Here is a 16,082-nt window from a genome sequence, read left to right as displayed (position 1 = left end):
GACCTCTCCCCCTGTGGATCCGTCGGCTGCTAAACTTGCCACCAACACAGTCCTTACGCTGTCCGGTGGGCGGCTCTGAAAGATTCCATCGATAGGATCATGGAATCCTTCGTGAAGTCGGCTTTTAAAACTGCCGAATCATCCCAATGCCCAGCCTTGGCTTCCATTTGGGTTTCGAAGTCTGTATCCGAGGGGCTAAACAACTCTGTTGGGGCATTCAAGCTGGAGCTCCATCAGGCCGGCTGGCGGAACTTGCCACCCAGATTACTCACGCCGGGGAATATTTTGTTCCCTGGACGTCGCGTCTTCTGCCGCACAGGCGCCCAGTAATGTTGTTGCCAGCTGTCGCACTGTTTGGCTCAAGAGTCATCAAAGAAGTCCCTTACGAGCCTGCCTTTTCAAGGTTCACATCCTTTCAGTTCCAAGCTGGACCAAATTTATTAAGGACGCCACTGGCGGCACCAGTCCCCTTCTCCAGACCTCGCCTACTTTCCCTTTAGGCGGCTACTTCGGTCTTTTTGACTTTTTTCGTAGTTTTGCGTAGATTCCTCTTCGCAGAGGCCACAGGCACGTTAAGAGAAGAAGGTATTCTTCGACTCACTCTTTTCTGGCGTGCCCGCTACTCCTAAGGTGGATTCTCCAGGTCCAGGACTGGAGGTTCCACCTAGGCATGACCCACGACCAGACCCCAGCCCGTTTCTCAGGCTGGGCAACCGTCTCCTGTTCCTCAGGGACGTCTGGGTCTCCTCAGTAGAGGGCGCTGGGCCAGGGCACTTGTATCCTCTAGATACAAATTCTTCATTTCACGGTCCTGGGATCGTTTTCTTCAAATACCAACCTCCAAGAGACCCCGCTCTAGTCCCGGGTTTCTTTACGGCCATTGTTTCCCTCCTTAAATCTGGGGTAAACGTTCCCGTCCCAGAACAGGAACGGTTCAACGGTTCACAGGCTTCTCTTCGAATCTTTCTGTACTGACACAGGACAACAAGGTTCGTCCCAGTCCGGATCTCCATTTGCTGAACAGGAAGTTTCGTCGGAGACACTTCAGGATGATATTCCCTCGTTCAGTAATCACTTTCATGGAGGCTCAGGAATTTCGGTTTCAGGCTCCCGAAAGTCTATCCATCTTTCCCGACATTCTAACCGTTGCGGGTGGCTCGTCAACAGGAAGAAGTTCCGTCTTGTTCAGCGCCTCGTATCTCCGGGCATGTTCTTCGACACTTGTCGGACCAGAGTCTTCCTTCCCGAGGATAGGATATCCCTCCTTTGTCAGGAAGTTCGCTTGCTCCAGGGTTCTCGGCTCCCCTCCTTTCCGATGGGCCTTAAAGACCCTAAGGAGGTTTGGTTGCAACATCGGAAGCAATTTTCCCTTCGCCCGTTTCTTTCAAGACTTCTTCAGCAGGCTATTTTATCGCAGGGGACAGGTCTGTCTTCTCCCTGCATCGTCCGATCCGGCTTTCTCCCAGGTCAAATGGTTCCTCGACTTGTGGCCGAGGTCACTTCTCTTATCCCAGAGTAGATCCTTCACAGCATATCCTTCCTTCCAGTTCCCTGGCAGGTGGTGACGACGGACGCCTGTCCGCTCGCGGAGGCGTGGGGCTTTGTCTCCTGTTCTTTCAGGGTGGTTGGTCGGCGCAGGAACCCTCTGCCGATCAATGTCCTCGAGTTCCGGATCATCTTTCTGTCTTTCCTTCACTGGGTAAGGATTCTCAGCAGCCTGCCAATTCGAATCCAGACAGACAATGACACAGCTGTGGCATATGTCTACCACCAGCGGTGGACTCGGCGTTCGCTGGCCTCGGCCGAGATTCCAGGATCCTCCTTTGGACAGAGGCAACAGTCCTGGTGAGCTCCGCAGTGCATGTCCCCGGCGTGGACATTTAGGCCGCCGACTTCCTCGGCCGCGAGGGCCTCGCGGCAGGGGAATGGTACTTCAGGAGGTTTCCTATCGGATTACTTTTCTATGGGGGACTCCAGAGGTGGTCCTCATGGCGTCCCGATTGAACAGGAGGTCCCTCGGGTCGGCTCAGGGTCCCGTGTTTCTCTCACAGTGGGGTTGACGCTCTGGCCATTCCTCGGTCGCAGTTCGGGCTCCCCTATTGGTTTCCATGCCTTCCCTTGCTTTCCAAGCTGTCGAAAAAGATCAAGGCTGGATGGGTGCCGGTCATTCTGATCGTCCTGGATTGGCCCAGGAGGTCCTAGTTTGCAGACATCGTCAATCCTCTCGCGGACACCCCTGGTGTCTTCCAGGCGGACCCGATCTGCTGTCTCAGGGTTCGATTTTTCACCCGAATTATCGGTCGCCCAGTTTAACGGCGTGGCTGTGGACTCCACAGTTCTAAGAGCGTCCGGCCTTTCGGCCCAGATGGGTCACTGTATAGTCCAGGCTGGGAAGCCTTCGTCTTCTTTCAGGATCTACTATCGTACCTGGTAGGCTTACTTTCGTTGTTGCGAGTCCAACCGCTTTTCACCTATGTCCTTTTTCCCTGCCTTCCATTTGGTTTTCCTTCAGGCAGGACGGGATTCGGGCTTCGCTCTCAGTTCCCTATAGGGCCAGGTTCCTACGCTCTTCTTCCCTTTAAGAAGACGTTATCTTCTCAGCCACAGGTTAAGACCTCCCTTCAATGAGTGGCCCACGCTGTCCCTCCCGTACAGGGCCTCTGGATTCATGGGATTTAAAGGTTGGGTTGGTGGTGCTTAGGGGTTCCCCCCTTATAGCCTCTCAGGGAGTTTTCCCTGTCAGTTCTATCTCGGAAGGTGGCTTTTCCCAGGTCCATCTCTTCGATCCGCCGCGTTTTTGAGTTGGCGGCCATTTCTTGCCAACCTCCTTTCTTGATTTTAATCCAGGACAAGGTGGTCGCAGACCTCTGCCTTCCTTCCTTTCTCGAGGTGGTTTTCATCTTTCCACCTCAACGAGGACATCGTTATACCTTTCCTTTTGTCCAGCTCCGACTCTGGAGTGATCGTTGAACAGGCTGGGTCTCGTCAGGGCAGTGAGGATCTCCCTGGCTAGCACAGCCGCTTTCCGAAAGATGGATTCTCTTTTCGCCATCCCTGATGGCGTGCGTAGAGGCCTGCCGGCTTCCAAGGCGACTATTGCTCGCTCTATCAGAATGGCAAGTTTGGAAGCTTCCGGGTCAAGAACAAGAGTGCCTCCTGAGATAAGGCTCACTCTACCCGGGCAATCGGCGCTTCCAGTGCGGTATGCCACGGGGTTATCGCTGATGGCTTTGCAAGCGGCAACCTGATCTTCCATCCACACGTTTCGCCAAACTACGGCGGACTCCAGCCTGGGCAGAAGGATCCTGCAGGCAGCAGTGGTGAGTCCTCGGACCTGATGGAAGTCGGTTTTCCCTACCCCAGGGACTGCTTTGGGACGTCCCATGGTTCCTGTGTCCCCCAATGAAAGGCGATAGAGAAAACAGGATTTTTGGTTGCTTACCGTAAAATCTGTTTCTCGGAGCCTTCATTGGGGGACACAGCTCCCTCCCAAGTTGAACAGCTCTGTTTACTGTTTACGTTTGAGTTCTTTGAACACTCTTTGAGTGTTTGAAACTGTTAATCTATGGAGCGCCGTAGAATTTGTCGGCGCTATATAAATAAAGTTTATTATCATATTATTATTATTATTATTATTATTATTATTATTATTATAGTTCTCTTTTACACGTTGCTTCTCCTACTGCTTTCTCACTAACTGAATATCCTACTTCCTGTCGGTAGGGTGTACACTGCAGAGGAGGAGCTAACTTTTTTTATTTGCATAGTGTCAGCCTCCTAGTGGCAGCAGCATACACCCATGGTTCCTGTGTCCCCCAATGAAGGCTCCGAGAAACAGATTTTACGGTAAGCAACCAAAAATCCTGTTTTTGTTGGGGTTTTTTTATGCCCACCCACTAGAAAAGCGGTGTGACCCTGAGGAGAGTCACCCGTGGGGATTTTTTGTGCATAGTAGACGTGTAAATATACACCAAACATGTTACCGGGTTGTTTTGCGCTGCAATAGGCTATGTGCACACGTTGCGGATTGGGGAGCAGAATTTTCCGCACAAAATCCGCATCTCCTGGCAGAAACCGCAGGTGCGGATTTTGTTTGGTTTTGATGCCATATTTTCTGCGGATTTTCTGCGGTTTTTACCACTGCAGATTTCTATAATGGAGGGGTGCAGAAACGCTGCCATTCCGCACAAAAGAAGTGTCATGCTACTTCTTTTCAATCCGCAGTGGATTCAGTGCGGATTTTTCTGCACCATTAGCACAGCTTTTTTTTTCCCTATTGATTTATTCTGGGTCCACTGCGGATTTTTCTGCAGCGGATTTCAGCAGATTTGATAAATCCGCAGTGGAAAACCGCTGCGGATTTATCGCGGATTTACCGCAGTTTTTCTGCGGTTTTACAACTGCAGTTTTCCATAGAGGCAGTTGTAAAACCGCTGCAGAATCCACAGAAAGAAGTGACATGCTGCGGAATGTAAACCGCTGCGTTTCCGCACGTTTTTTTCCACAGCATGGGTACAGCGTTTTTTGTTTCCCATAGGTTTACATTAAACTGTAAACGCATGGGAAACTGCTGCGGATCCGCAGCTGCGGAAACGCTGCGGATCCGTAGCAAAATCCGCATCGTGTGCACATACCCTAAATCACTGTGCGGAACTGCAGCGATTCTGCGCGGAAAAATCCACTGCGGATCCGCACAAGTTCCGCATTGTGTGCACACAGCCATATTGTGAATACACCATATTTTTTTACTGGCATTTTTTTTTTTGTCAAAATACTGTGGGCAGATGTTCACACAGGGTTTTGTGAGGAGGGTTTTGAAGCAAATCTGTGTGAAAATCCCCATTAAAAGAACAAATAAACCCGTAATAAATAACTTCAAATATTCTTTAAATAGTTTTTTTTATTTAATAGGAATATTCACTTTGCTGTTTATGTGGCGAGGATTTTGAGAGGGTTTTTTTTAAACATTTTTTAAACCTCGCCGTGGGGAAAAAAGTTTTCTGGTTATATTCACATGGAGATTTTTGAGATGTTTAATAATCGCACGTTTTTCAAAAAATAACAAGATACTGAACCCGTGCACAGCAATGTCGTGTTTTTTTTAAATTGCTGTGAATTGGGTCCATTTTTTCCAGTGGTTTTTCAGTGCTTTTTCTGTCAGATTTCAGACAGAGTCCACCTCAAAAAAGACGCTGTGTGCATGTAGGCTTTTGGGGCGTTTTTCTGGTCCTGAGTCGGTTCTGAAGAGTTTTTCTTTAGTGCCTAGTTTAGAGCAGATTCCATTAGGATCTACTTAAAAAAAGTGACATTCGCTTTCTTTTTTCCACCAGGCATTTTTCAAAACTTTTTAGTTCTTCTGAAATTTTTCAAAACTACTAGTTTTTGACTACAAAACTCGATGTAAACGTTGTCTAAGGAAAAGTTCCCATGGGACGTATTCTGCTGTGGATTTGCCTGTGGAATATCCATGGCGTAATACCATAGCGGTGCTGTGTGGGAGATTTTCAGGAATCTCGTGCAGTGCAAAAATTACGCCGGAATGTTCTCGGAAGGCTGGAATCACATTTTCACGGTTTTAACAAGTACCAATTCTAGTCTATGGGGCCGTGCATGGTCCATATTTTTTTGTGGACCGTCTGTCCGTGCAAAAATCAAAGTGACATGTCTATTTATCACAGATGAAAAATACCAATATAAGTGTATGGGTCATTGAAAATCATGGCCGACAACATATGGACGGCATCAGTGTACAGTTCATGTGCTGTCCCGTGATTACCATTGCAAAGTATAGGAGAAGATTTGTAACTTATTTATCAATATATAAAATCACTGACCTAACACTGCTGAATCACAGATCCAAAACACTGATGACACTCGGACCGTTTTTTTGCATTCGTGAAAAATCACAGACTTCTGAATGAGGCGCTAGAGATGATAGTACTGCAAATTCTATGGTCACAGTCACACGTTCAGTATTTGGTGAGTATTTTGCATCAGTATTTGTAAGACAAAACCAGGAGTGGAACAATCAGAGGAGAAGTATAATAGAAACACGTCACCACTTCTGGATTTTTCACCTACTCCTGGTTTTGGCTTACAAATACTGATGTAAAATACTGAACATGTGATTGTGGCTCATGGAGGAGGGTAGATGGAGAAGGAAGGAGTTTCTAGAGGCAGATGCAAACATTCTTCTGCAAATTCCCCTGAAACGACGTGGTATGTTCACATGGGCGTTTTTGCATGCGCTTTTATCTGTGTTTTTACCCCATTCATTAGAATATTTGAAAAAAACACTTTGATGGTTCAAATCCGCCAGGAAAAAAATAAGCAGCGTGTGCATGACATTTCAGAAATGTCATAAATGTCATTCAGGTTATCTGTACACGTTGCGGATTAGCCTTATGAATTTCTGGTGCGGATTCTGCCTCTCCTGGCAGAAAACGCAGCTGCGGATTTGTCGCGTTTTTTGTGCAGATCCACCGCATTTTTTGTGCATTTTTGCTGCGTTTTTTTTTGCGGATTTGCTGTGTTTTTTACCCCTGTGGTTTTTATATAATGGAATGGGTACAAAAACGCTGCAGATCCGCAAAAAAGAAGTGACATGCTACTTCTTTTGGGTTATGTGCACACGTTGCCGATTTCCTGCAGAACTGCAGCTTTTTTTTCCGCGCAGAAACGCTGCAGATCTGCAAGTGATTTAGGCCATGTTCACACAGTGCGTTTTTTACTGCGGAACCGCAGCGTTTTTGCCGCTGCGGTTCCGCAGCTGTTTTCCATGCAGGGTACAGTACAATGTACCCTATGGAAAACAGGAACCGCTGTGCACATGATCCTGAATTTAAAAAAAAAAAGCCGCGCTGAATAGCTGCGGGAAAAAAGAAGGAGCATGTCACTTCTTTTTTCGGAGCCGCAGCGGTTCTGCACCCATAGACCTCCATTGTGAGGTCAAACCCGCAGTAAAACCCGCAGATCAAAAATATATCTGCGGGTTTTATTGCGGTTTGTGGTGCCGAACCGCTGCAGCAGGAAGTGCGGGGAAGCGGGCGGAAGTGCGTGGGCGGAGTGTGGCTGCCCCGATCCCACCCCCCCATGCTCCGATGCCCCACCCCTGTGCTCCGATGCCTCCCCCGTGCTCCGATACCCCCCCCCGTGCCCTAATCTCCCCCCCTTATACTTACCCGGCCTCCCGGTGTCCGTCCGGCCGTCTTCTCCCTGGGCGCCGCCATCTTGCAAAATGGCGGGCGCATACGCAATGCGCCCGCCGAATCTGCCGGCCGGCAGATTCGTTCCAAAGTGCATTTTGATCACTGAGATAGGTTATATCTCAGTGATCAAAATAAAAAAATAGTAAATGACACCCCCCCCCCCCCCCCTTTTGTCACCCCCATAGGTAGGGACAATAAAAAAATTAAGAATTTTTTTTTTTTTCCCACTAAGGTTAGAATAGGGTTAGGGGTAGGGTTAGGGTTAGGGGTAGGGGTAGGGTTAGGGTATTTTCAGCCATTTTAACCCTAAAAAAACTTCCTAGAAAACACACAGACTCTGCATAAAAAAAGGATCAAAAAACGCACCAAAAAAGCACAAAAAAAAGGACCTAAAAAAGGACCTGCGTTTTCTGCCAAGAGCTGCGGTTTCAGTCCTGAAAAAAAAAAGGATGGAAATCGGGAACGTGTGAACATACCCTTACAGTACAATGTAAATCAATGGCAAAATAAAAATGCTGTGCTAATGGTGCAGAAAAATCTGCACAGAAAACGCAGCAGATTCAAAAAAAGGACCATGTCCATTCTTTGTGCAGAACTGCTGCATTTCTGCACCCACTCCATAATGGAAATCTGCAGGGGTAAAAAAAAGGAAGAAATCTGCACAAAAATCTGCAACGTGTGCACAGACCAAAAAAAGGAGCAGATTCTGACCTGTGTTTTCTGCCAAGAAATTCAGAATCTGCACAGGAAATTCCACAGGCAAATCTGCAATGTGTGCACATAGCCTAAACTTTACTGGAAAACTATGCGTTTTTTCTTCTCCCCAATATGCCACATGTGAACATACCCTAACAGAAGTGAATTTGTCTACTAACATAAAGTTGCTTCCTGTTCCATTTGCACACACGCTTTCACAAAAACTGCATAAAAACCTGCATGTGTGAATAGGGTTCAGAAAAGTGGAACGCCAGCTCCGGCAGGGTAAGGGTTAACCGTGGGCTGAGCTTTGTCGTTTGTTCTTGCTCCCCGCCCTCTCTAGGAAGTTGTGCTCAATATGTCGCCATGCAGCAGAGCTGTGTGTCACTCTGTGCTGTTCCTGGGTGCTGTCGTTCTCTGCTGTGCGAATGGGGACCCCGATGGACGCGGCACGAGTCCTCCGCGAAAGCCGGTCAGACTCTTCACGGACGAGGACCTGGCCAGGTATAATGGGGAACAGGTAACTATCCTCCTCTTGCCGGTTTAACAAGTACATTACATACATGCATCGATGGTTTTCTATATGTTTCCATTACTGCAATATGGCACCAGGAGCTGAATGATCAGATATTTTGGATTATTGGACGGTACAGCTAGGTTCACATTGACATTGGAGACGTCCTCCCAAATGATAACATCATAGTGAACAGAGTCCGTCTGACATTATTTGCATCTGTCGTAGGACGGATGTGATTTTCAGGAGTTCCGATCTCTTTCTATAAAGCAACAACAGAATGTCGAACGCTAGCGCGAACCTAAACTAATATATAAAACTCATACAAATGTTGCAAATCGTTTCCAACATAAAATGCACAGCCAATTACAGTCGCAGCAAAGTGGTTGAGACGCTAAGAAATCTCACAAAAGGTGTGAAAAACGTTCCTTTTGAAATTTTCATGCTACAGAATTTTCTTCTATAGATTTACCCTGCAGATTACGGCTAGGGTGAAATCCACAGCAAATCTGAAAAAAAAAATACATTTGGATTTTGCTGCAGATTCTGCATCAAAATCAGTGACAGAATCTGCCATATATTTTTATTTCATCACATGTATCAAGACTAAGGTCACACTTCGTGTATTTTTTACAGATCTCCGCAGCGTACCTGGAGCACAATCTTCAGCAAAATCCATGAGGGTTACATGTTTGGTTCAGATTTAACTCTTTTTCAATGCAAAAAAGGTTAATACACTCTGAATCTGCGCAAAGACATGCTGCAGAACTTTATAATGAGCACCACAGGGTAATTTCCAAATATATTTTAAGCAACCTGTATATAAGAGTTGTTGGAATTTCATCTGATTTGCCAGCGCTATATTACACTGTGGCTTTCAGGTATGCTTAAACTTTCAATGCAGATTTTAGAACAGAATCTGAGTAAAAAAATGGCTACAAAGCAGTTCCCATTGTTCTGAAGGGTGCAGATTCCAAATAATAAGTGACATGTCCCTTACTGAATCTGTAAATCCACCCTAGATGGCGATTTACTCTTCCAAGCCTTTTCTCGGTCCCTCTTGAAGCTATTTTCCTTTGTGTTTGTAAAACCTGAAATGCAGCATTTGACTTTATTCTAAACTAATGTTGACAAATATTTCCTAGTTGTAAAGAATAGTAACCTACTCATGACATGATACAATGTAAGGCTGCCGTCACACTAGCAGTATTTGGTCAGTATTTTACATCAGTATTTGTAGCCAAAACCAGGAGTGGAACAATTAGAGAAAAAGTATAATAGAAACATATGCACCACTTCTGCATTTATCACCCACTCCTGGTTTTGGCTTACAAATACTGATGTAAAATACTGACCAAATACTGCTAGTGTGACGGCAGCCAGACAGACAAGTTGGAAGCTGTTGGGTCTGGAAAGAAATAATGGCAGTCGGAGTAAAGACTTGAAATCTGCAGCAACCTAATAACTCATCAGAAAACAATCAGACACGGTAAAGAAAGGCATTCTTTTCTGCAGCTCTGTCTCCAGGGGATGACTGACAATCCCTGGGTGCAAACCCTTCAGGACCAAACAGCTTGTGGAAGGGGATCTTCTTTCCTCCACCCACCCGTGGAGATCGATCGCTGCCACAGCTCATGTAGCATCAGCTTCCAACCCCACTCTGCCTCCTATCTTCCTGCTACATTCCTCTCTACAGCCAGGTCCGTCCATAATGGCATTAATGTAGTTGTCTCTCTCTTTAGCCATGGTATTTTGAGGAAAGCATTAGCAATTTGGCATCCATATTCCGAAGTCCTCAGGTTCGATTGCCACCTAATCAAAGTAATACCAGCATATGGTGACCAAATAAATGCTCCATACATTCAGGAAGGCAAGATTTGCCGAAAATGAAGAAGGAATAAAAATTGCTGGACCAATCAATAATCTTAAATACGCAGATGATACAACATTGATAACAAGCGTAGATGGAATGAAGGACTTATTACGGAGTGTCAAGATGGAAAGGTCGAACATTAGACTGCTACTCAACACAAAGACAACAAAGATATTGACTATTGCCAAGTACAATCATTTGAGATCGGCGATGACGAACTGTAAGTTGTAAGGGACTTCAACCTAACTGGATCAATGATCGCTCAAGATGCAGTGACAACACCTGAAGACAATAGGAGAATAGTTATGGGCAAATCAACAATGAAGTCATTGGACAAGGTCTTCAAATGGAGGAACATTTCCCTGGCGATGAAGAAAAGACCTAGTTTGGTCTTTTCTGTGGTAACATACAGACGCGAAACCTGGACGATAAAAGAACAAGACAGAAGAAGAATTGACGCCATCGAAATGTGGTGCTGGAGAAGGATGTTATCAATACCATGGATGGCAAGAAGAACAAACAAATGAATCCAGACTTATCACTGGAAGCATGGATCACCAAGCTACGACTTGCCTATTGTGGACACATCATACGAAGAGAGCAATCACTGAAGATGGACATCATGGTTGGAAGAATAGAAAGAACAAGGTGATGAGGAAGACCAGCAAACCAACCGATGGCTTGATACTATCAAGATAACGGCAGAGAAGACCCTGGTGGACCTATCTAGGCTTGTACAAGATCGCTCTTCCTATAGAGCGTTCATCCATCGTGTTGCCATGGCTCAAGATTGCTTCTGTGGACGTGATAACATAATTTTCATGATCCGGCCTCATCGCCGCTCATGTAAATCTGCGCACAAGCGCCGCTCATTCTGGCAGAGTCTCTGCTTATATGAAGCCGGGTGTACGCTTCCTGGCTTCAGAGGGGCGCATTGCACATGACCGGAAGCCATCTTTGGGGGGCATGACAGATTCCCTTTAAGCAAAGGTTAACCTGTGTGACACTCGCTCACCTAGAACTGTCCCTATATTTAATTGATTTTATTGTCAGATCCACTTGTATTGTCTGGATCTTTGTCACCATTCTGACATATTTATCATCTTCTCTACAGGAGGATCAGCCCATATATATGGCAGTAAAAGGAGCCATCTTTGATGTTTCAGCTGGAAAAGGTGATGTTTATTATTTTATGAAATCTTTTCTATTCTCTGTGCATCCTTGGATTAATGCAACCTATGCAGACTTCCTTCCAATAACAACCCTAACCTTGTCCATTGGGCTGTTTTTTAAGGGAATTGAGTTGAGTTGCAGTACCACACACAACCATGGATGAGAGAGGCGCTCTTTCTTGAAGGAAGCAAATATATTTCTTAAAACTCTTTTTAGGGCAGAGTCATATGATCATATAAACCGGATGGAGATCGGACTGGCCGGAGGGCCTCCTGACCCGGGTGTGATAACTTCACTCCGTGTATTGTGGTCCAATCTTGGTGATTAACGGTGACATGTTTTACAGAGTTCTATGGGAAGGGAGCCCCTTATAATGCACTCGCAGGAAAAGACTCTACACGGGCTGTGGCCAAGATGTCTCTGGAACCAGAAGATCTTATTGCTGACACGGTAAGGTCATCAACTAAGTAATGTGCGAGATAAATATAGCATAAAATCAGGAGATTAATGCCAACTCTCAGCGGAGCATTCATGAATTTTCAATGGGGAGAGTGGAGTTTTGGGGCTGTCAGACACCTCTGGAGGCGACGTACCTCCTAAACGGATTAAAAGATTGGATGTTACAATTCAACAAGGCTGTTATTTATTTTCCCCCAAATAATTTGTTGGGCCCCCAAACACATTTTACGGTTGCGCCAAGATAATCGGATTCAGCCTGCTCACGTCTCTCAAGTATATGAGGCCTTCTCTCCAGGCCAGTACATATAATGCTATGTTTATAGACAATAGCAGAACAGTGAGTGCAGCTCTGGGGTGTAATACAGGATGTAACTCAGGATCAGTAATGTAATGTATGCATACAGTGACTGCACCAGCAGAATAGTGAGTGCAGCTCTGGGGTATAATACAGGATGTAACTCAGGATCAGTAATGTAATGTATTTACACAGTGACTGCACCAGCAGAATAGTGAGTGCAGCTCTGGGGTGTAATACAGGATGTAACTCAGGATCAGTAATGTAATGTATGTACACAGTGACTGCACCAGCAGAATAGTGAGTGCAGCTCTGGGGTGTAATACAGGATGTAACTCAGGATCAGTAATGTAATGTATGTACACAGTGACTGCACCAGCAGAATAGCGAGTGCAGCTCTGGGGTATAATACAGGATGTAACTCAGGATCAGTAATGTAATGTATGTACACAGTGACTGCACCAGCAGAATAGTGAGTGCAGCTCTGGGGTATAATACAGGATGTAACTCAGGATCAGTAATGTAATGTATGTACACAGTGACTGCACCAGCAGAATAGTGAGTGCAGCTCTGGGGTATAATACAGGATGTAACTCAGGATCAGTAATGTAATGTATGTACACAGTGACTGCACCAGCAGAATAGTGAGTGCAGCTCTGGGGTATAATACAGGATGTAACTCAGGATCAGTAATGTATGTACACAGTGACTGCACCAGCGGAATAGTGAGTGCAGCTCTGGGGTATAATACAGGATGTAACTCAGGATCAGTAATGTATGTACACAGTGACTGCACCAGCAGAATAGTGAGTGCAGCTCTGGGGTGTAATACAGGATGTAACTCAGGATCAGTAATGTAATGTATGTACACAGTGACTGCACCAGCAGAATAGTGAGTGCAGCTCTGGAGTATAATACAGGATGTAACTCAGGATCAGTAATGTAATGTATGTACACAGTGACTGCACCAGCAGAATAGTGAGTGCAGCTCTGGGGTATAATACAGGATGTAACTCAGGATCAGTAATGTAATGTATGTACACAGTGACTGCACCAGCAGAATAGTGAGTGCAGCTCTGGAATATAATACAGGATGTAACTCAGGATCAGTAATGTAATGTATGTACACAGTGACTGCACCAGCAGAATAGTGAGTGCAGCTCTGGCGTATAATACAGGATGCAACTCAGGATCAGTAATGTAATGTATGTACACAGTGACTGCACCAGCAGAATAGTGAGTGCAGCTCTGGGGTATAATACAGAATGTAGCACAGGATCAGTAATGTAATGTATGTACACAGTGACTGCACCAGCAGAATAGCGAGTGCCGCTCTGGGGTATAATACAGGATGTAACTCAGGATCAGTAATGTACTGTATGTACACAGTGACTGCACCAGCAGAATAGCGAGTGCCGCTCTGGGGTATAATACAGGATGTAACTCAGGATCAGTAATGTACTGTATGTACACAGTGACTGCACCAGCAGAATAGCGAGTGCCGCTCTGGGGTATAATACAGGATGTAACTCAGGATCAGTAATGTACTGTATGTACACAGTGACTGCACCAGCAGAATAGTGAGTGCCGCTCTGGGGTATAATACAGGATGTAGCTCAGGATCAGTAATGTAATGTATGTACACAGTGACTGCACCAGCAGAATAGTGAGTGCCGCTCTGGGGTATAATACAGGATGTAACTCAGGATCAGTAATGTACTGTATGTACACAGTGATTGCATCAGCAGAATAGTGAGTGCACCTCTGGGGTATAATACAGGATGTAGCTCAGGATCAGTAATGTAATGTATGTACACAGTGACTGCACCAGCAGAATAGTGAGTGCAGCTCTGGGGTATAATACAGGATGTAACTCAGGATCAGTAATGTAATGTATGTACACAGTGACTGCACCAGCAGAATAGTGAGTGCAGCTCTGGAGTATAATACAGGATGTAACTCAGGATCAGTAATGTAATGTATGTACACAGTGACTGCACCAGCAGAATAGTGAGTGCAGCTCTGGAGTATAATACAGGATGTAACTCAGGATCAGTAATGTAATGTATGTACACAGTGACTGCACCAGCAGAATAGTGAGTGCAGCTCTGGGGTATAATACAGGATGTAACTCAGGATCAGTGATGTAATGTATGTACACAGTGACTGTACCAGCAGAATAGTGAGTGCAGCTCTGGGGTATAATACAGGATGTAACTCAGGATCAGTGATGTAATGTATGTACACAGTGACTGTACCAGCAGAATAGTGAGTGCAGCTCTGGGGTATAATACAGGATGTAACTCAGGATCAGTAATGTAATCTTGTATTTTTTTTTGTTTTCTTCAGACCGGCCTCACTGGGGAACAGTTGAAGTCTCTTGACGACATTTTTGAAAGCGTTTATAAGAAAAAATACCCAATTGTCGGGTATACTGCTCAGAGGATCTTGAATAAAGATGGCAGCCCCGACTCAAGCTTTAAACCTGAGGACCAACCACACTTTAAGATCAAAGATGAATTTTAAAGATTATCATTGACATAGTATAATGATTTCCCTAAAGAGGTTTGCAAAATTAGAAAAAAAAAGGTGTTCTACCTCTGTTCCTGAAACGGCACCTCTCCTGTCCAGTGGTTGTGTGTGGTATTGCAGCTCGGCACCATTCACTTGAATACTGCAATACCAGATGAAGCCTGTGGACAGGTATAGCGCTGACCACTTTTTTTTTTTCTAGTTCTGGACAACTTTTAAATATGGGAACATTTTTGGTCGCTAAAATACTTTTTCTATTGGCCTGATAGTTGTATCTTGGGAGGGATTTACTGTAGAGTTTACATTTGTTGCGTTTAGGTACTAGTCTAAGTTCTTCTAGTGACTTTATGTCTTCTGGTCCCGAGGAATGGGAAGCAATGGCCGTGTTTCCTTAGGGGAGGGTACTAACACAAAGCACCTTGTGTAGTAGTGCTAAATGCCTACAGGAAAGGGATGTTCTAAAGTCACAATCTTTGGATTACGCAGTTGTGCTTTGGAGACATTTTCGCATTTCCCTCTGTTGTTGCTTGTAACTTTTGCACTGCAAAACATGATTTTCATGTACAGTAAAACCCCATCAAAAGACAAGAGGACACTCTGGGGGAAAAAAAGGTTCAATCTTCAGAGGAGAGAGATCTTTACTATAAAGGTACCGTCACACTAGACGATATCGCTAGCGATCCGTGACGTTGCAGCGTCCTCGCTAGCGATATCGTCCAGTGTGACAGGCAGCAGCGATCAGGCCCCTGCTGGGAGATCGCTGGTCGGGGAAGAAAGTCCAGAACTTTATTTTGTCGCTGGACTCCCCGCAGACATCGCTGAATCGGCGTGTGTGACACCGATTCAGCGATGTCTTCGCTGGTAACCAGGGTAAACATCGGGTAACTAAGCGCAGGGCCGCGCTTAGTAACCCGATGTTTACCCTGGTTACCATCCTAAAAGTAAAAAAAACAAACACTACATACTTACCTACAGCCGTCTGTCCTCCAGCGCTGTGCTCTGCTCTCCTCCTGCACTGTCTGTGAGCGTCGGTCAGCCGGAAAGCAGAGCGGTGACGTCACCGCTCTGCTTTCCGGCCGCTGTGCTCACAGCCAGTACAGGAGGAGTGCAGAGCACAGCGCTGGAGGACAGACGGCTGTAGGTAAGTATGTAGCGTTTGTTTTTTTTACTTTTAGGATGGTAACCAGGGTAAACATCGGGTTACTAAGCGCAGCCCTGCGCTTAGTTACCCGATGTTTACCCTGGTTACCGGCATCGTTGGTCGCTGGAGAGCGGTCTGTGTGACAGCTCTCCAGCGACCAAACAGCGACGCTGCAGCGATCCGGATCGTTG

The 16,082-nt window shown here is 45.7% G+C and overlaps 1 protein-coding gene across 1 annotated transcript; it reads left to right on the top strand.

Moving 5' to 3' along the window:
- Positions 1-3,447: 3,447 nt before the first annotated feature.
- NENF (neudesin neurotrophic factor) lies at positions 3,448-15,598 on the top strand. Its single transcript, XM_069768524.1, has 5 exons — positions 3,448-3,846; positions 8,248-8,424; positions 11,406-11,466; positions 11,811-11,914; positions 14,568-15,598. The coding sequence occupies exons 2-5, from the start codon at positions 8,263-8,265 to the stop codon at positions 14,742-14,744; spliced, it is 504 nt and encodes a 167-aa protein (XP_069624625.1). The 5' UTR covers positions 3,448-3,846; positions 8,248-8,262; the 3' UTR covers positions 14,745-15,598.
- Positions 15,599-16,082: the final 484 nt, after the last annotated feature.

This window comes from Ranitomeya imitator, chromosome 5 (assembly GCF_032444005.1).
Source record: "Ranitomeya imitator isolate aRanImi1 chromosome 5, aRanImi1.pri, whole genome shotgun sequence".
Classification (NCBI taxonomy): Eukaryota; Metazoa; Chordata; class Amphibia; order Anura; family Dendrobatidae; genus Ranitomeya; species Ranitomeya imitator.
The sequence above is the reverse complement of the archived record's forward strand: the minus strand, read 5'-3'. Positions and strand labels throughout refer to the sequence as shown.

Coding starts and splice junctions, on each gene's coding strand:
- NENF (XM_069768524.1), top strand. CDS start 8,263: ATGTCGCCATGCAGCAGAGCTGTGTGTCACTCTGTGCTGTTCCTGGGT. Junction 11,467..11,810: donor TGATGTTTCAGCTGGAAAAG/GTGATGTTTATT, acceptor CATGTTTTACAG/AGTTCTATGGGAAGGGAGCC. Junction 11,915..14,567: donor AAGATCTTATTGCTGACACG/GTAAGGTCATCA, acceptor TGTTTTCTTCAG/ACCGGCCTCACTGGGGAACA.